Source organism: Pan paniscus, chromosome 4 (genome assembly GCF_029289425.2).
Source record: "Pan paniscus chromosome 4, NHGRI_mPanPan1-v2.0_pri, whole genome shotgun sequence".
NCBI lineage: Eukaryota > Metazoa > Chordata > Mammalia > Primates > Hominidae > Pan > Pan paniscus.
Window position 1 is genome coordinate 149,599,391 of NC_073253.2, and position 20,087 is coordinate 149,619,477.

At 48.9% G+C, this 20,087-nt stretch overlaps 1 protein-coding gene and 1 long non-coding RNA gene across 6 annotated transcripts in view; one reads left to right on the top strand and one right to left on the bottom strand.

Moving 5' to 3' along the window:
• LOC129393035 (uncharacterized) overlaps positions 1 to 10,260 on the bottom strand; it is a 156,192-nt gene extending 145,932 nt beyond the window's left edge. For all 3 annotated transcript variants that reach the window (XR_010112137.1, XR_008625460.2, XR_010112136.1), the window contains exon 1: positions 850 to 10,260. This is a non-coding gene — a long non-coding RNA (uncharacterized LOC129393035). The remainder of the gene's footprint in view (positions 1 to 849) is intronic.
• GALNT10 (polypeptide N-acetylgalactosaminyltransferase 10) overlaps positions 1 to 20,087 on the top strand; it is a 231,330-nt gene that overhangs the window by 202,500 nt on the left and 8,743 nt on the right. For all 3 annotated transcript variants that reach the window (XM_034960842.3, XM_063604274.1, XM_063604275.1), the window contains exons 8-9: positions 11,971 to 12,078; positions 17,423 to 17,644. In XM_034960842.3, the coding sequence (XP_034816733.1) occupies positions 11,971 to 12,078; positions 17,423 to 17,644 (330 nt within the window). The remainder of the gene's footprint in view (positions 1 to 11,970; positions 12,079 to 17,422; positions 17,645 to 20,087) is intronic.

Genomic DNA, 20,087 nt, shown 5'->3' on the forward strand with positions numbered 1-20,087 from the left:
GACAAGACTGCATGTAAGACCCAGGCTTATGGGCCAGCCCCTCTCTGCAGGCCCACACTGTACACTCCTGAAATGCCATTCCTTAGTCTGGCCAACCCTCATTCATCCTTCCAATCTCAGCTTATATAGATGGCTCCCCATGCTGCCTGGGAACCACCCCACATTGCACTCCCATCTCTGCATGCTCCCGGAGGCAGGGAGGAGGTTTTGTCCACCTCTATATCCCCAGTCTCTGGCCCACATCAGTGTTTTCAGTAAGTGTTAGTGTGTTAGTGGCATCACTTCCAACTGATATACCTCCTTGGTACTACCCTTCCCAGACTTCGGAGGCCATCTTTGGACAATGGTGTATGGTGGGAAAGTGCTCAGCAAGGAGGCTCTCCTTCCATCCTAGGACCCTGGGCCAGTTGTTTCACCTCCAGTCCTCATACCCCAGACTGTGCTGATACGGTTTTCCTTCCTACTCCACAAGATAGGATCAAATGAGATGCTGTGTGGAAAGCCCTCTGACATACACAGATATGAGGGGTTGTTTGGATTAGGGGTGGAGGCAGCAGGATGGGCAGAAAGGAAACTGCACAGTGTCCCCAGGAGGCCATGGTTAGGATATCTCCAACTATGAGATACAGGAGACAGAAAGTATCCAACCAGGACAATGTGACCAAACTAAAGTGAGAAAAATGTAGGCTTTGGGGCAGTGTAAGTGGGTATATCTTCTGTGAATAGCAATTTGGCAAAATCCATTACATTTCAGAGCAAGCACATTCTTTGACCTGAAATTCCATGCCCAGGAGTTTATATAAGAGAGACAGTGATGAGCAAATATTTATTTGCTGAAGTGTTACTTACCATAGCAGAAGATTGAAAATGACCCAAATGCACGTCCTTTGGGGATAAGTTAGAGCATATCTAAACAAGAAAATATTACGTAAAATAAATTGGAGGTCTCCACACACACACAAAAAAAAACAAAAACCATTTTTTTTCAGACAGGATCTCACACTGTTGCCCAGGCTGGAGGGCAGTGACGTGATCAGAGCTCACTGCAGCTTCAACACCCCAGGGCTCAAGCAGTTGTCCCACTTCAGCCTCCCAAATAGCTGGGACTACAGGTCTACACCACCACTCCCAGCTAATTTTTTAATATTTTGTAATGACAGGGTCTCCATATGTTGCCCAGGCTGGTCTCAAACTCCTGGCCTCAAGCAGTCTTCCTGCCTCGGGCTCCCAAAATGCTGGCATTACAGGTATGAGCCACTGCACCCAGCCCATCTCACTTCTGAAAATGACTCACAGTGCCATGAACCCTTCATCCCTAGTGGCCTTTGGGGGTGGGAGGGCTTCAAAGTACAGCCGTCTCTTTCTACCTAATGTGTGTCTGTAACATTGAACTTGTTCATCATAAGTACGTATTACTTCTGTAACCAGGAAGAGTTACAAGAAGAAGGGGCCAGGCACAGTGGCTCATGCCTGTAATTCTCACATTTTGGGAGGTCAAGGCAGGAGTATTGCTTGAGCCCAAAAGTTCAAGACCAGCTTTGGGCAACACAGTGAGACCTCATCTCTAAAAAAAAATTCTTTTAATTAGCTGGGCATGGTGGTGTGCTGCGTGCCTGTAGTCCCAGCTACTTGGAAGGCTGAGGTAGGAGGATTCCTTTAGCCTGGAGGTCAAGGCTGCAATAAGCCATGTTCATGACACTGCACTCCAGCCTGGGTGATAGAGTGAGAACTTGTCTCAAAGGAAAGAAAAAAAAAAAGAAGAAAATGTTGGGTTCTCAGCACTTCCAGCCCACCCCCATCCATATACATTCCAGCACATTGTTTGGGCCATTTGCAAGCTCTGAGATGAGATTCTGCACAAGTCAGCAGTGCAGAGACTCCCAGGGAAGGCCTGAGGCCGCCAAGAGCAACTCTGCAGGGTCTGCTCCAAGAGGCAGAGGTGGGCCCCACCGTCCTTGGCAAAATAGAGATTGGTCTGAGGGTTCCATGAGGCAGGCTTGCAGGAGCAAGGGAGTGATAGAAAGCCATGTGAGGGGACGAGAGGGAGGACACCCTCCCCTGCAGAAGTCAGGAAGGTCTTTGAGCTTGTTCTGAGAGGAAAACCCATTCTCTGGGTAGAGGAATGAAGACTCAGAGGAGACTGGGGTTCGCTTTGTGTGATACTGATATGGTTACTGAAAGGCTAGCCCAGTCCCAGGCTACGTGAACAGACTTAAAAAAAAAAAAAAAAAAAACTCTGATTTTTTTTATTTTCCCATAAAACTCAGTGTTATCAAGAAGACTAAGTGAAACAGGACGTGTGAAAAGAAGGCAGGACACACCCAGAAGCTGAGCAAGGGTGATATTGCAACCTGGCCCAGAGCGGTTAGGTGACTGGGCAGGGTCCCTCCGCCGGAAGGTGGCAGTGCCAAGGCTAAATCCCAGATGCCCTGGCTCCAAGCCCAGTGCTCATCTCATTCCGCCTGGTGGTAGGAGTAGAGAAAAGGTGTATCCAGTCTAAAGAGAGGCCCGTGTTCCAGGAAGGGCCCAGAGGTCAGGACCAGCCCTGAGAGGGGTTAAGTTGCCACACAGGACGGAGAAATGATTGCCAAAGGCCAGCCCAAGCACCAGAAGGATATCCAGGGCCACTATCAGGCAACTATATGGCAATGCATTTCCCCATCCTTTTCCCTGCCCCTACCAGCACCCTCTGCCTCAGACAGCTGCAGCATGGCTGCCAGGAACCTGGTCCTCATTTCTTCCTTTCCCTGTGTTATCCAAGGATGATGGAAATATGCTCTGATACATGCAGCATTTTCGTCCTGGGGCCACATATGCCCAGCCTTTGCAAGAGCCGTCTGCTAGAAACAGGGAAGGCATTCTGCTCATGACTCTCGGCAAGTCATTTGAAATTCCATGAGTGTCCCTGCCTGTGGAGCCTGCTTCTCCCACCACTCCTCCAAGGAGACGGCTCAAAGGCCCGAGGGTCGCCTGTGTGTATGTTACTCCCTAACCAGCACACACCTACCTCATGGTGCCTTGTCTCTTTCATCCCTAAAAGTGGTAATAAAATAACTTCTTCAAAAGTTTGTTGTAAGAACTAAATGGGATGATACGTATATTTGGCCTAGAGCTAACCAAAGAGGAGGCACTCAATAAGTGGCAGCTGTTCTGATCATAACCCTCAGGTAAGGAGGCAGAACAGCACAGTATTACACAGATGGGCTTCAGCATCAAACTGCCTGGGTTCTAGTGCAAATTCAATGAGCTAGCTGCTGTGTGACTTTGGGAAAGTGACTTAACCTCTCCTCTTTATATTATTTAGGGGATAGAATAATCTTTACTTCATAGTGCAGTCGTGAGCATGATGTGAGCCAAAATATATTAAAAGCTTAGCTCAGTGCCTGGAACATAATAAATGTTCGCTAAATGATAGCTGTTAATGTCAGCATGGTTGTGGTTGTTGTGATCGGGCTGTGGTTGCAGGAAGACAAGAGTGGAAAGAGGCTGGCAAGACAGGTCTAAAGGCCTTGGCTCTAGGCCCTGTTCTGGAACAAACTCTGTGAGATCTTGGACTCATCTGCCCTTTCTCCTGAACTTTTATTTCGCCATCTACAGAGGGGCACCAATCATCCCAAATTCACAGGGCTGTTAGGAAATATAGTGTGAACTGGCAGGCACAGTCACCTGAGACGCTGTCACCATTCCAGTACGCGGTGGCTCTCAAGGTGTGAACCCTGGACGAGCAGCATTAGCATCACCGGGGAACTTATTAGAAATGCAAATTATCAGGCTCCACCCCAGGCTGCTGAGTCAGAGGCTGCCGTGGAGCCCAGCCAGCTGTGTTTCAACATGCCGTGCAGGTGCTTCCGATGAGGCCCAAGGTTGGAAATCGCAGCTGTAATGAATAGGTGGGAGGTTGTGCAGAGAGGATGCTCAGGCGTGGGTGTGGAAGGACAGAGTAAATGGGCAGGTTGGTTGGCAGGTTGGCCAACAAGCTCCAATACCTTCACCCGGCTTTCAAGGCTCTATATCTTTGGTCCACCCTTGGCAGTTCGTTTCTGTTCCATTTTTTCCAGCATGGTTTTTAGAACAAACCTGACCAATGACCAGATCATGTATGAATGAATGAATGAATGAATGAATAAATGAATTAGATAATTAATGTTTGTTTGGGGTTTCAACAGTCACAGAAAGAAAAATTCACAAGCCCCTGGGGCAGAAAAGTGAATGCATTGCAGCCAGTTGTCAGCAGCATCCACATAGGGAGTCCAGCGGGTATGGAGAGGGTAGGAGGTGATAGATGGGAGCAGGTGGCAGAGGGCCTGATTGCAAGCCAAGGGTGACCCCTTTGTTCTGCAGACAATACAAGTGCTGTTAGGGATCTCTGAGGAAGACCATGATAGGGTGGGTCCAGACCTTAGGAAAACACAGTCTCTGTGGAACTCTCAGATCTGCCTAGTTCTGACCCAGGTTCCATTTTGGGTTCTGCCATTTATGCACTGGGCAACCCTGGGGAAAGTGTTAAGTAAACCTCGGTTTCCTCTTGTGTAAAGGGTGTGATCGTGCCTCCCTCGCTGGGTTGCTGTGAGATTGCTGTATTTCCGAATCTGAGTCAAAACCTAATGTAAAGTAACCATCTCGCCCTTGTTGGGGAAGTAACTAACTATAAACACTTAAGGATATTGTTGAAATAGTCCTGTGTTTAATTTATTAATTTAGATGCACATATGCTTAAAACTGTATCATATAAAAATACTAGGCTGGGCGCGGTGGCTCACACCTGTAATTCCAGCATTTGGGGAGGCCAAGGAGGGTGGATCACTGGAGGTCAGGAGTTCGAGACCAGCCTGGCCAACATGGGGAAAACCTGTCTCTACTAAAAATACAAAAATCAGCTGGGCATGGTGGTGGGCACCTGTAATCCCAGCTACTCGGGAGGCTGAGGCAGGAGAATCACTTGAACCTGGGAGCCGGAGGTTGCAGTGAACCGAGATTGTGCCATTGTACTCCATCCTGGGCAACAGAGCAAGACTCCGTCTCAAAAAAAAAATACAGCTTAAATTTAGAAGTAAATTTAAAACTAAAGTTGTTCTTTTCTACTCTTTTTTTTTTTTTTTTACCAGCTGCATCCAGTAAACATCCAAAACCAGCATGACTGAGGTTGTCCTTTCATGGTGGTGATACTTCTTGAAACAATATCTTGTTGAAAACAAACCAATACATTCAAAATAATATGAGTTTCTTTTCAGCCGGGAATTGTGTAGCATTCATGCAACGCCCTCCACCAGTAGCGATGGGCCACGTGCCCACAGGACACCATATGGATAGCTCACGGTGTCCTCTGAGCTTCTACATTACCTCATTTTAGCCTCACCACAACCCTAAGGAGGTAGGCACAGTAATTTTTCCCATTTTGCAGAGGAGGAAACTGAGGCTTTCAGACTTATAAAACTTGCTTAACAGCCTGCTTGGGACCTCAGTTCTAATTCCAGAACCAAGCTCCTAACCGCTACCCTATGTGCCTCCCAAGCACACAGTGAATGCTGAATGATTGGTGGCAATTATTAGTATAGTCTTTCCCCCAAATGCAACTGATCAGGGTTTGAACTTCATAGGGGTCCTCAGCTGAGATGCCAACGGCAAAAGCCGTGGCCAGCTGCCAGTCTTTTCCTTATCTCTGGGCAGGTCGGGTGCCGTGCCATTCCTGGCTAGCTTCCAGGCAGCCATTTCCTCAACAGAGAGAAGCTCTGCCCCAGCCCCTGCCCTCTTGGGTTCCCCTCCATGGACGATCCCTTCCACTGCGCTCTCTTTCTGGGTCCCATTGTGTTTTCCCAATGCACATCACCACTCGTTTCTTTCCCCCTCAGTTTAGGAGATAAGAGCGGGTAATTGTCTTTTATAGGCACTGTAATGAAGCCTATCATCACACAAAAGAAGTTTGCTAATAAAATAAATCAAAGCAGCAATGAAAATGAATGGGGAACAGGCTTTCACAATTAGATTTGTACTTGTCTAGAGGCATGGTGCTTCTATGAGAAGACTGCCACAGGGGCAGTGAAAGGGGCCTGGAAACAAGCTGGCAGGATATGTTTGGGAACTCCTGTGCTGGGAACTCCTGCGGTGGAGCAGCAAGGGACCCAGAGCAGACAGCTGCATCCCCCTACAGGGGTGGGAGTTGAAGGGACAGAGCAGGGAGAAAGCTGACAGCAACACAAGGAGAGGAACTGCAAAATGTCATCTCAGTGGCCTGTATTTGTCTGCATCTCGAACAAGATGGGTTCCTGGTCAAAGATGATCCAGCTGCTGCCATCCCTGGAGCTCCCCTTCTCTTTGTCCCCAGCTGGACTCTGCTCCTGCCTCTTGGGTGAGAGGACAGTGCTCTTGGGTGGCCAGGCCCCAAATGGTATACAGGGACCCTGCCCCACCCCACCTGCCCCATCAGAGTATGTCTGGGCTGGGGATGGAGATAGCAGGAAGTAGTGGGGGACAAAGGACCTTTTAGGAGCCAGGTGGAAGAGCAGCCCTTCTACAGCCCCTGAACTAATCAAGACATGAAGCCCAATCCCCACGACCACATGGAGCAGTTCCAACTGAAAAGAGCACTTTTGCACAGAATCTGGGTTGCAGATGTCCCCATTCCTGCCCCCTGTTCCACAAATGAGAGAATATGGTAGCAAGATTCATAATAATATCATTCTCTTGGTCACTTGAAGGTTTTGCCACCAAGTTAGTTAAGAAAAAATACTTCCTCTCTTTGCACTTCAGTCTCTCCATTTGGGAAATCAGGCCATAGGGTGAAAAAACTTGATGTTGTTTGGCAGAGGGCAGGCGCTCTGTAATTTCAGGGTGGTGGTGTTTCTCGTCCTTCTGCAAGTAGAAATGACTAACATTCATCCGGTTCTCTAAGAGCCAGGTACCAAGCTAAGAGCTTTTCACACACTGTCTTGTGCCATCTCAACAGCCATCATCATCCCCACATCACAGTTGAGGAGAGTGAGGCTCTCAGGTTCAATGACCTGCAGGAGGTCACATAGCAGGCATTGGTGGTATGAGGATTGGTATGAGGGGAATCAGGCTGCAGTGTCTGCAGTGCCTGTCTGGGTCTTGGATGGTCACTACCTCTGCTGTGAAGAAAGGGAGGAGCCTAAAGATACAAAGGACAGGGCCTGGAATCTGTGGCCAGCACCACCCCGCTAGCCTGTCCTTGGAAGGAGAGTCCCCTCCTGTCTTGGCATCCTGTCTCTCCGTGGCAGAGTTGAGAGTTGTTTGTCACAAGAGGGAGGTGAGCAAGCCAGGAGCATGACGGCGATGCTCTCTCTGGCCTCCTACATCTGTTCCACTTCACCCCAGACAAACCCAGCCAGGATCCAGCCCGAAAGAGATGGCAATGGTGCCTTCTGCCCGAGAAACGAGGAAACCTCGGGCTCCCTGCTCATGACTTATATTGTTGCTAGGATTACTGGAAGCAAAAAAGACAGTTCATCCCTGGAGCCAGTGACTGAAGAATGGATGACAAAATGAGGTCATCTTTCTCTCTAGTCAAGTCCCTATGCTCAAGACTTTGAATCAGTCTTGATTCACCTCCTCCTTCATGACCGAGTGCCTCTTACGGGCAGAGCACTGTGCTAGGCACTGGGGGTCCAATGGCAAATACAACAGATGAGACTCCTGCCAACACTGGCCCTGAGTCTGGCAGGGCACAGAGGGGTTGGTAAGGACTCTTAATGTTAAAAGTGACAGAAAGGCTGGGTGCAATGGCTCATGCCTGTATTCCTAGCACTTTGGGAGGTCAAGGTGGGAGGATTGCTTGAGCCCAGGAGTTCAAGACCAGTGTGGGCAACACAGGGAGACCCCCATGTCTACAAAAAAAAAAATAGCCAGGTATGGTGGCACACACCTGTGGCCCCAGCTACTTGGGAGGCTGAGGCAGGAGGGTCACTTAAGCCCATGAGGTCAAGGCTTCAGTAAGCAGTGATTGTGATACTGTTCTCTAGCCTGTGTGACAGAGGGAGACCCTGTCTTGAAAAGAAATAAATATAAAAGTGACAAAATCATCTTAAACTAGCCGTAGCCGAGAAAAGCCATGGTGGGGGCGGGGGTGAGGGGCTGTCTTCAACAGGCCTGCTTCCAGGTGCTCAAACAGGTGTCTCTTTCCCTCTCTTGGGACTGCCCTGCTGGGTGCTCGCTGCATTCACGGACAGGCCCTCCCTTACTGTGTGGTGCAGAGGTGATCACTGGCAGCTGCAGTGTGTTGTCCACTTTGCTCTTCCCCCCAGAGAAAGTGTGTGGCCATCACATCAAGCACCAGCATGTGTGGTGACCATTAAATATATACCCCATTACCCTGCCCTACACCAGCTCCAGAGCCCAGGAGGTTGGGTGCTCCAGCTGGCCATCCTGGGTCACAGGCCCCAGGTGGAGCAGTTGGGAGGACAGTCCCCAATAGGGAGAAGGTGCACTGGACAGGCAAAAACAACAGATGCCCATTGCAGGGAGATTAGACCAGGGACATCATCTTGTGAATAATTAATATTTCACTTCTGGTAAAAGGCAATGAAGCAAGATGCTGTGTGTAGGTATAAAAGGGTGAGAAGCCCCTGAGGAGGTGGCTCTTAAGGGGACCTGAAGGATGAGTAGGAGGTAGCCACGCAGAGGGGGGAGTCTGTGAGGGGAGTCAATGGGTGTGGTGAGCAAGAAGTGAGTGGAATGAGGTGAGGGTGGAGGGCTGCACGGGGCTCTTGGTCAGGCCAGAGGACATTCTGAAGTGATGGGCGTGGCCTGCACTGGGATGCTCTCAAAGGACCCAGGAGTGAAGCAGCTTCATCTGAACAGATGTCTGTCTTCCTGAGGGTAGTTCACATTCAGAGTCGGCCACCAGGGCATCCTGTGCTGGGCAGGGAAGCCATGGAGTAAACCCACTGACCAAACCCTCCAGACATCCCAGGAATCTGAGGGCATCCTGGATGCCTCAAGCCTCCCGACATATCAGGGTCACCCTGGTCCCTCAGGAACCTTCAGGCTGATGGCCAGCATGATTGGGGCCAAAGAAACCAGAGGTCACAGCAAAGAGAAGGATTTGGAAATTTATCATCCACCTGCATAAAGTTAGGTACCTCTGCCAAGCAGAGCTGGACACAGAGCCTCATTAGCTAATGCGAGTTTAATATGAAGACAAGGAAGCTGGATGCCGACCTGATCAACTGCCTGGGAGACGTTCAGAAATAGAGCAGGGTAAGGTGTCCCACCTGCTCAGGGCCACTGCACCACCTGAAAGGCAGAGGGCAGCCCAGCAGCGACCTGGGCAATACCCGCCAGGCAAAAGCATCACTTCCACATCAATCACTCTGTATAAAGGAAGAGTTATTGTTATGGGATGCTGGCGCCTGATCAATATCTCCTGCTTTGAAAAGAAACTTCTTGGTTTGGCCTTGACATTAATCTACCATCAGGAGCCCATTATCTCGAGACCAATGTTCTGTTCTATTGACTGGCTGGATTTTTTTTTCTCCCCCAAGATCAGAATATAATTGCATTTCTCCAGGCAGCACTTCCACTAATTGCAGCCCTGTGCACATCCCCTCTCGGGAGGGCCAGAGTACATCAGGGCTGGGGATGGAGACAGCAGGAAGTAGTGGGGGACAAAGGACCTTTTAGGAGCCAGGTGGAAGAGCAAGCCCTTCTAGAGCCCCTGAATTAATCAAGACGTGAAGCCCAATCCCCACGACCTCATCGAGCAGTTCCAACTGAAAAGAGCACTTTTGCACAGAATCTGGTTTGCAGATGTCCCCATTCCTGCCCCCCATTCCACAAATGAGAGACTATGGTAGTGAGATTCATAATAATGTCCTGAATCCAGCTGTGTCCCCCCATCGCCTCAGCACCCCTCACCCAGGGTCAGGACGGCCTCATATCAGGACGACTGCAAGAGCCTCCTGGGCCTACTCTCCCCCAGGCCTGCCCCATCAGGCTGTTCTCCACCCCACAGGCAGAGTCATCTTTGTAAGATGTAAGTGGATTGTGTGTCTCCCTCACTGAAGACCTTCTGTGAAGACTCCTTGTTCTGCCCCGAGAGGCCCCTGCGGGAGCCCTGCCCGCCTCTCTGGCCTCCCATCCTGTCCCTCTTCCCCTTTCTCCCTCTGCTCCTGCCCTGGCTTTCTTTTTGATTATGCCAAGCTTGGCCCTGCCCTGGTGCCTTTGCACTTGCTCTTCTCCCACCTGTTCCCTTGCCTTTACTTTCACCTTCTTGGTTCCACCTCAAACATCCCTTCTGAAGTGAGGCTTTCCCTGACTGGGGAGCATAAAGTAGCATCTCTCACATCCCATACACCCCCACAACGAATCTATGCAATGGCCCTGCTCTGCCATCGCCACCTGAAACCATCTCCCATGTTAGTTACCTATGCCAGGAAAAATTACCCCCAGAATCCATCTTAACACAATACACAGTTATGATGACAGCGCTTCCCTAGGCCAGGGATTTGGGAGTGGCTTGGTTTGATAGCGCCACCTTGGGTCTCGCATAGGAGAATAGTCAGGCCATGAGCCAGGGCCGCAGTCATGTGCAGGCTTGACTGTGACCACCACCTCTGCTTCTCGGTGGCTCACTGACCTGGCTGGCAAATTAGTGCTGTGGGCAGGAGGCCTCAGCTCTCACCGCATGGACCTCTCCACAGCATGGCTGGGGTGTCCTCAAACATGGCAGCTGGCTCCTCCAAAGCCAGCGGTCCCACAGAGAAAGGTGGAAGCCATGGCATCTTTATGACCGTCATTTCTGCAGTATCCTGTGGGTTACACAGGTCAGTCCTCATGTGACTCACTGGGAGGCATCTACACAGGGGCACAAATACGAGGAGGCAGGGATTGTGAGGCCACTTCGGAGGCTGGGGCCTCGGCTGACTGATTCACTGCTGTGTCCTGAGTATGCACCAGATCTTGTGCTAAACGCTTTTACACACAATATCTCATCTTCCGGTCCTGCCTCCTCTATTTCTTTACAGGAAACTGAGTCTCAGAGAAGTTAAGTACCTTAATCAAAGTCATAAAGTGGGTAAGTGGCTGAGCCAGGATTCAAACCCAGGCCTGCCAAGGAGGGTCTGTGTAGGCCAAAGTCATCAAGTGGGTAAGTGGCTGAGCCAGGATTCAAACCCAGGCCTCCCAAGGAGGGTCTGTGTAGGCTGGGCCCCTCAGTGGGTATGAGTCAGTATTGGCTGTACATGTTCACATTCCCAAGTTGCTATCAGACCAGTGGGCAAACTCAGGAGTTCTCTGTGATGTCAAATACTCCTCCCTGGGAGAGGGAGGCAAAGAGAACCATCAGATCCCACACTGCAGCAAGACCCAGCTGCACAGCCTAGCAAGCCAGACTCAGAGAAGGCAGGGCAGGGAGGCTGACGGAACTGCTCAGGGAGACCCAGCGAGAGGCTCATAGATCCAGGAGGAAAATAAATATGTGACAGTAAATCTATGGAACCTGTGTGCTACCTTGACTACTTATGCTGTGGCTGATGTCACTTTGTGATCACCATGGTCTTTCCCACTGATCCCCCGATGCCACCCTAGAATTCTCAACACAGCACTCCATAGTGGATTAGAGCTCAGACTCTGAAGTCAGCTAAAATAGGGTTTAAATTTTGGCTCCACCACTTACTCTGTGACCTTAGTCACATTTCTTAGCTTCTCTGAGCCTCCATTTCAGCATCTGTAAAATGTTACTACCTACTTTATAGGTTTTCTGATGGGGCTTAAGTGTGGTTGTGCATGTGACCATCTTAGCATAGTGTGTGGCAATGGTAAGCACTCAGTGCTGTCAGCTGTTTTTACCGCTGTTATTATATTACTGTGTTTTCCCATGTCATTAGGTCTGTGATCCAGGCTTCAGCAGACAATCCAGGCTGATGCTTTTGCTGAGTGCACTAAGGGATGCTGGCCTGGCGGGATGGTGAACTGGAAGCAGAAACGTCATCCTCTCTCTTCCTTCTTGCCATGCAGGTGTGGATGTGTGGGGGCCGCATGGAGGACATCCCCTGCTCCAGGGTGGGCCACATCTACAGGAAGTATGTGCCCTACAAGGTCCCGGCCGGAGTCAGCCTGGCCCGGGTAAGGTGGTGGCTTTCCTTGGGGGGTAGAAGGGGTTGGCCTAGGACCATCAGCTGCACTGAGGCACCCTGGGGCCCTAGACTGTGTTATGTGATCTCTGGGTTTGAGGATGTGCCTCCCATTCTCCAGGTGAAATCTGATTTAAAAGAACTCCCTTAAATCCCTACTTAACCATTCATTGCTATGGTGACCTGGGGAGGGTTGCTTAAGTCCTCTGAACCTGTGTTTCCTCCTTTGTTTAAAGAGAGCTAATTCTTTCCAACTCCCAGCATTGCCAGGAGAATTAAGGAGGTGATACTCTTTCCCAAAGTGTGACAGAGGAGACGATCTTAGGCAGCAAACACAGGAATGTTTTCTTGTTCATGTGTTTAAGTTAATGTGGATTCTAAATTAATGTGTATTCGTGTAGCTAACCTGTAATTTCACAGATATTATTACTTAGCATACAGCTAAAGTAGGTGCAAAGTTAGACCAGAGGTGATGTAAAAAAACATGTTAGATAAATATTAATACAGGTGGTGTGGTGTGGTGTGTTTGGGAAAGCTTGCGTACTAAGATTCTGGAGGGGAAGTGGGCTTCATAAATGTCAGTGTCTTTCTCTTCTCCTCACCCCCTGTCTACTCTTACTGCCAAAACCTCTGCATGTCAAACTGTTTCATTGCCTTAAAATGGTTTCTATCAATCATTGCTTCAATTAAATTGGCCACTGGCTGCAAATGGAAATCTGTTAGCCAGAGTTTGTTTTTGGTTTTGATATTAAATGTATTCGGAAAAAAATAAATAAATCCAGGTGACCACAAAAGAAAAATGAAGAGGAGGGAGGGTCCCCAGAGGATAGAAAGAGCCTTGCGGGGAAGCTGGAAAGGACCCACGCACAGCTTTCCCTCCGGGGAGCCTGTGAGCCCCGCCCCGGCCAGGAGACCCCGGTGCTGGCCGGGTTGGCATTAGACCGCACTGCCTCCTGTCCAGGGCGCTGCCTCCTCCTCCACTTGACAACCTTGACGTGTAGAATTGCAGCCCCCGGGACCTAGAAGAGCGTTGTCCTGTGACTTACAAGGAAAGCCGAGAGGCTCAAAGAGGCTGCGCGTCTCCCTGAGAGCCATCAGTGGGTGGAGCTGAGCTCCGGGAAGTGTCAGGGGCCGCGTGGAGGGAAAGGAGAGCCGGCAGTGCCCTCCAGTGGTAGCAGAGCCTAACGACGCCCTCACCAGCCATCCGCGCTGCCCACAGCCCCATCCGACACGGGCGGGGGGTAGGTTCTAGGTTCAGTCCCTTGAAGCAGGAATCGCGTTCTTCTGAAAGGCCATTTGGCGATCCCTGAGGAGGGTGCCAGGCAGGAAAAGCGCACGCTCTCTCGGTACGCCCAAGACTGCGACTCTTCCGGCTACAAGGGACCATGGGGACACTCCAACTCCAGACCAGGAGCAACCCTAAAGCATTCTTTTCCTCTGCAGAGCTGTTGTTGATAAGGCTCACCTAAAAATAAAAATAGCCGGGCGCAGTGGTGTGTGCCTGTAGTCCCAGCTACTCAGGAAGCTGAGGTGGGAAGATCACTTGGGCCAGGGAGGTCGAGGCTGCAGTGAGTTGTGTGTGCCACTGCACTCCAGCCTGGGTGACAAAACGAGACCATGTCTCAAAGAAAGTTTGTTGTTGTTGTTGTTGCTGTTGTTTTTTTTTTTTTTAAAGGCCCACCTGATAAAGAGACATTACCGCCTCCTGCTTGTTATAGAACCATTATTATAGATTAATTCAGTGGATAAGAGCTAACTGTAGTAACACTTATAAAAATTCCCTTCGAGCCAGGCATGCAAAGCATTTTACTTATCTCACTTAATTCTCACTTGTTTTTAACCCCATTTTAGGGATGGGGAACATGAAACGTGATGTTGGCGATGGAAACATTAAGTAACTAGTGCCAGAATTCAAACCCGTGTAGGTCTGACAGGTACCTGGCACATAGCAATTGTTCCTTAAACAGTGACTGCTATTATTAGTGTTAGCATCAATATTAACAATAAAGACTGGAACATGTATTTAAAAGTCTTATCTAAATTCTGTGTTTAGCCATTTTAACGTTATTTCTCTTTTACCCATCTGTACTGAAGCAGCGTCCTGTGTTTGGCTTTAAGCCACTTAACAATCTGAGTGGTGCCTCATGGCTTCTTCCCCAGGGACTCTGTGATCCATCAGGTCTGATTATGTGTAGGTTCGCAGAACCACAGAGATGCCTGAATCAGGTGCGGCCTTTTATTATGGTGACTAACAACCCTCAATTACTTGCAGACCACATTTAAAATATTTGTTCAGTGGGCCGGGCGTGGTGGCTCATGCCTGTAATCCCAGCAGTTTGGGAGGCCAAGGCGGGCGGATCACCTGAGGTCAGGAGTTCAAGACCAGCCTGGTCAACATGGCAAAACCCCATCTCTACTAAAAATACAAAAATTAGCCTAGGCGTGGTGGTGTGTGCCTGTAATACCAGCTACTAGGGAGGCTGAGGCAGGAGAATGGCTTGAACCCGGGAGGCGGAAGTTGCAGTGAGCCGAGACTGAGCCACTGTACTCCAGCCTGAGCGACAGAGCAAGACTCCATCTTGGGGGGAAAAAAGGGGGAAAAAAAAGTGCTCAGTGTTTTAACAACCACATCCTAAGCCTTCTAGAGCATTGTCCCCTAGATGATCATTTTGATAGATTGAGAGTTGTCCTAATAGCTCTGAGAGAGCCAGATAGAGAGAGAAACTGAGATTGTACGGACTCCGGAAGGACAAACAGCCAGACAGCCTTGAGGTAGAAGCAGTTCAGGAAGGATGAGCTGTCCACCAGCTTGCCTGCCTCAGGAACAAGTAGCCAGTCTTACATTGTTTACTAAACTTGCTGAAATCTTTCTTATCTTTGCCTCTGGAAAAAGGATCTTAGGGAAGGCAATAACAGAAACTACTCAAACTTGGTGAAACAAAAATGGAGACTTACTCCAAGGATCCAGGCAAATCTCTGTAATCCAAGCACAAGAAGTACAGTTGGGCCTCAGACGGGACTGGGACTCGGAAGTAGGAAGGTGTTGAGAGTAGAGGTATGAGGAGCCCGAAGCCCACTGAAATCCCAAGGTCCTTTTTATGTCTCTAACAAGGGGAGATGTGAGAGAAATAAGTGTAAAGTCATTTCCTTTGGTGCAAACAGTGAACTGTAGCAAACAAGTTCAAAATCCTGGAGAAAGAGCTTTTCAAGCTGTGTCTGGAAGATACAATTATGCAATATTAATTAAAATGGTAATTATAATTAGAATTAAAATATGATGTTATTCAATCCTTTAAGAATGACACTGGTAAATTTCAGTATCATTCTTAACCAGTCTGGCCATGGTCAGAGTGTCCAGACTTGTTTTCAGTTGGAGTGAAACTACCCTCATTACCTCTGTGACTCGAGCAGGTTAGACAGTGAGCCAAAAGAGCCTGGTGGACATGCTGGAAAAAGCAGAGGAAATATTGTGTTTCAGAGTGTTCATGTAGACAGTCTCTGTTAGGCCTTCAACTTCCTCTAGCACGGTTTTAAATTAAACACAGCCTTTTCTGTGCAGGGGCCTGGTGGGGATAAACACTGTTCCTGAGCTGTTTTCTAACCCACTGTAGACTCTTCAGCACTCAGGAAGAACTAGGTAGCAACAAGGAAATTCAGCTGTTTCCTGGTCCCCAACTCAGAGCCAGCAAAATGGGGGAACTGGTGAATTTTGTCTCCAGTGCGGGGGCCTCCCTCATGTTGGCTTCCTTCTCCATTACTCCAGAGTCAGCAGCCTGTTTTTGTATGGCCTGTGACCTAAGAATGGTTTTTACATTTTTAAATCATTACAGGGAATGGGAATCAAAAGAAGAATATTTTGTGATACATGAAAATCAAATTTCAGTATCCATAAGTTTTACTGGAACCCAGCCACACCATTTATATGGTGTCTATGGCTGCTTTATAGCTACATCAGAGGTGAGACCATATGGTCTGCAACGCCTAAGTATTTACTATCCGGCTCTTTATAGAAGACATTTAAACATTTGGGACCCCTGTCTGACCTTCTGCTCCTAGAGCAATCCTTCACACTGAGGTGCAAATGACTGATAACAGCTTAAACTGCTAACTCCCCTTTAACCTTTCAGAGGAAATTTTAGATTGCAATAGGGAAAAAACTTACGAAGGAGGTAAAACCGAAGAGTTAAAATTGGGGTCGGGGGACAACAGCCAGGGGTTGAAGAAAGATGTTTTGGAGCAGAGAATTTCCCCTGAACCCTGAAGTTTTGCTCTCAGATATATCACATATCAGAAATTCTCACTGGGTGGGGTCTACACTGCAGATGGAATCAGGAATTTTCATCACATACGTAAGAATTCCCTCTTCCTCTGTCCCCAAGTCTACTCACAAACACTTTCCTCACCTGCTGCCTCTGCTTGCCAATCATGTGGCTGTCATTTTTTAAAACTGATTATCTTTGTGCTTCATGATGAAAGTAGCAGCAACCTTTGCACCTCAAAGGATTATTAGAAATTCCAGCTGCTGATGGAATTACACCTTTTGGTTTCAAATTATAATTTGCCTTTATCACATAACTTGGTCAAAACTCTCAGTTGAAAATGGCAAAAAGCCAAATCAAATTGGCTTAGCGAAGAAAGAATATACAGGCTTCTGTAACTGGAAAGTCCAAGGTAGCTCTAGCTTCAGACATGGCTGGATTCTGGTGTTAAAAGGCGGAATGCATTCCTGGATCCAGCCCTCCGCTCTGCTTCATTCTGGGTTGATTTCATCCTTGGACAGGCTCTCCTTGTCTCTCCTTGGAGGCCATATGGCCCAGCAGCTCTGGCTGGCATCCTGTCTTACCCAGCAATCCAAGCAGAAACAGAACGATTCTTCCAATAGTTCCTGCAAAAATCCCAAGGCTGATGCCTGTTGGTTGTGATTGGTGGGGCTTAGGGAATGGGTCTGCTGTTTGACCAGCCCCTGCACCGGGGGCGCCTGTATTCACATTAGCCAGGCTGGGTCCATGCCTTTCCTCCTGCCACATGAGCTGACAGGGAGACAGGGTGGCTCCCCAGAGGAAAATCAGTGGGGGCTATCGCTAGAAGAAGATGGGATGGAAGATGGGCAGGCAAAACAACAGCAGCCTATGGGCCAACTATAAGCTGTGAAGCCCTTAAAACATGCATAATGATAAATAGAAACACAGAAGGCCTAAACTCACGGTGGGGCTGGGATTTTTGATGCAACATAAAATAAGAAGGGTTGACCTCGACCTGCCAGGACCCTTTTCACCCCACTGCCTGGCTTTGGCTTCTTGGAAAGACTGACCCCTCCACTGCTTCTTGTCCCATAGAACCTTAAGCGGGTGGCCGAAGTGTGGATGGATGAGTACGCAGAGTACATTTACCAGCGCCGGCCTGAATACCGCCACCTCTCCGCTGGGGATGTCGCAGTCCAGAAAAAGCTCCGCAGCTCCCTTAACTGCAAGAGTTTCAAGTGGTTTATGACGAAGATAGCCTGGGACCTGCCCAAATTCTACCCACCCGTGGAGCCCCCGGCTGCAGCTTGGGGGGAGGTGAGTCTGGAGGGCAGGGCTGGCTCCATAATTTAATGGGTGTGCAAAATGCAAATGCAGATCCCATGTTCAAAAGGTAGAAAGTCAGTGTAGGGAGGAAAGGCATGAATATAAAATTGTTTCCTTTCTTTCCTGGTCTCTCTCTAGCCTTGTCATGGTGTATTTTTACTTGTTAGTTAGTGTTCTCAGTGTAGAAAAATTAAAACTGTAAGTTATTAGCATGAATTTTACCTTTCATCTTTATATTATGCAGTGACAATTTAAAATGCAGATTAACAGCATGTAACTCATGTTCAGAATGGGTGAAATGACATGATCTGTATTTCCCACCTGCTGCATGCATAAGTATTTCTCACCAGAACAATCTAAACATGGCACACAACAAACTCAGCTTTTTACTTCACTTCTTGATAATGTGCATATTCTTCCAACACTCTCTACCTTCCATTTACTGATGAGTAAGAAAGGGCTGGAAGGCAAAGGAACTAAGGAGCCAGGCACAGTGGCTCAGGCCTGTAATCCTAGCACTTTGGGAGGCCAAAGCAGGAGGACGACTTGAGCTCAGGAGTTTGACAACATTTTCCTATGGGAAACATAGGAAGACCCTGTCTCTACAAAAAAAAAAAAAAAAAAAAAAAATTAGCCAGGCGTGATGGTACGTGCCTGTAGTTGCAGCAACTTGGGAGGCTGAGGCAGGAGAACTGCTTGAGCCCAGGAGGTCGAGGTTCCAGTGAGCTGTGCTCGTGCCACTGCACTCCAGCCTGGTGACAGAGCAAGACCCTGCCTCGAAAAAGAAAAGGAACTAAGGGTTGCCCTATCTTTCCCTTTCCTTCATAAGTTCTTGGCTAACACGGGGCAGTAACGCAAGTAAGAAAGAACATGACAGGACTTGTTGGTCGTTCCTGCTTCTTAGGATGCTGTTGCCCTTCTTAGCACACCCAGAGCGAGTTCCGGTTTGAAGGGAAAGCAGGGCCTCTGGGACCCCCAGCGCCCCTATTTATTCAGTGTCTTCGCACATGCTGCATGCAGACAGGGCAGAGAGGAACAGCATGCTTCTCTGCTCATGCACATGCTCCACTGTCCCATCAGATTTCACTTACAAAACAGTTCAAAGATAAAATTATTCAGAATTTCAAGACAGTGGCAGCAGAGCTTTAAATCAAGCCAGGCCCTCCTGAGCATGGGGGCCTGTGAACTGCGCATGGTGCGGCCCGTGAGGCCCATGCTGGCCAAGGCAGACCAGTCTTTGCAAGCAGACGAGCATGCCACCATGGGATCCTGGGTCTCTGAGCTGAGAGGACCTACCCATTCATTGATGGATAGGTTGGAGCTTGGAAAAGGGGAGCATAAGAGTTGGGGCTCTTTCAGAAGACCAATTTAAAGTAAAAAAAAATGGGGGGAATATATTGTGTTTGACTCACATATGAGCCTGGGGTAGCTATGGCTTAAGACAACCTGGATCCAGGGCTTCAAATGATGTCAGTCTCTTCTTCTCCTGCTGAATTCATGTTCCTTTTGTGTTGGCCTCATGCTGAAGGTATCAAAATGGCTTCCAGAAGCTTCAGGCTGACCAACCCCTACTGCTTGGCCAACCCAGCAGAAAGTATATGCCTCTTTCCCAGTATACCAGTAAAGGTGCAGGAATCAAGTCTTATTCTTGGATCCTGCACCCATCACTGGGGCCATCGGGGAAGATGAAAAGCAAGGGTAGGATGGACACTACGGCTGGCCACAGGGCGCGTGAGGAGCAGTAGCCCCATGGAAAGTCAGGGTGGTGTTACCAGAGGAAGGGGAGAGGCATGGTGGGCTGGCAGGAACACCAGGTGTGATTTGCTCAAATTCACACAGCAGTCACAGAGCCCTTGCCTGGCTCAGCTGCCTGGCTAGCCTACCCCAACATCACCTCCAGTTTGCAGGAGCACTGCTGTGTGGACTTCCCTCATGAGGCTCTTTGGCTCTTTACTAGTTTGTTGGCTTCCTCACTTGTGTTAGTTCAAGTCCTCCAAGAAGCAGATGCCACAGTGGGATTAGACACGCAAGAGATTTATGGTTAAAACACTTGAGAGGAAAAATGAAGACACCTGGGGAGACTAGGAGAGCCATGAGACCACAACAGTGGTCTTACATCTGTGAAGGGGTGAGGGAAGGAAGGAGAGCCGGGATAGGAAGAGTCCAGACTGCAGTAAAGCTGTAAGGAAGCTTTGGCCAGGTTGATGAAGAGTCCTCAAGCCAAATCACCAGCCAGAGGAGTTCAACATCTCGCAAGAGTGGGTCTGCCTCACCCATTGGCTGGGATCCATCCATGGGTGGACACAGTGGTGGATTCAGAATACAGGATCTGGGTGCAATGAGACTCTCTGCAACAGGAAATTGGGTGGTGCATTTTCATAGCCACCACAGCCCCCTATCCCTCAGATAAAGTAGGATGGATATCTGTAAGGTT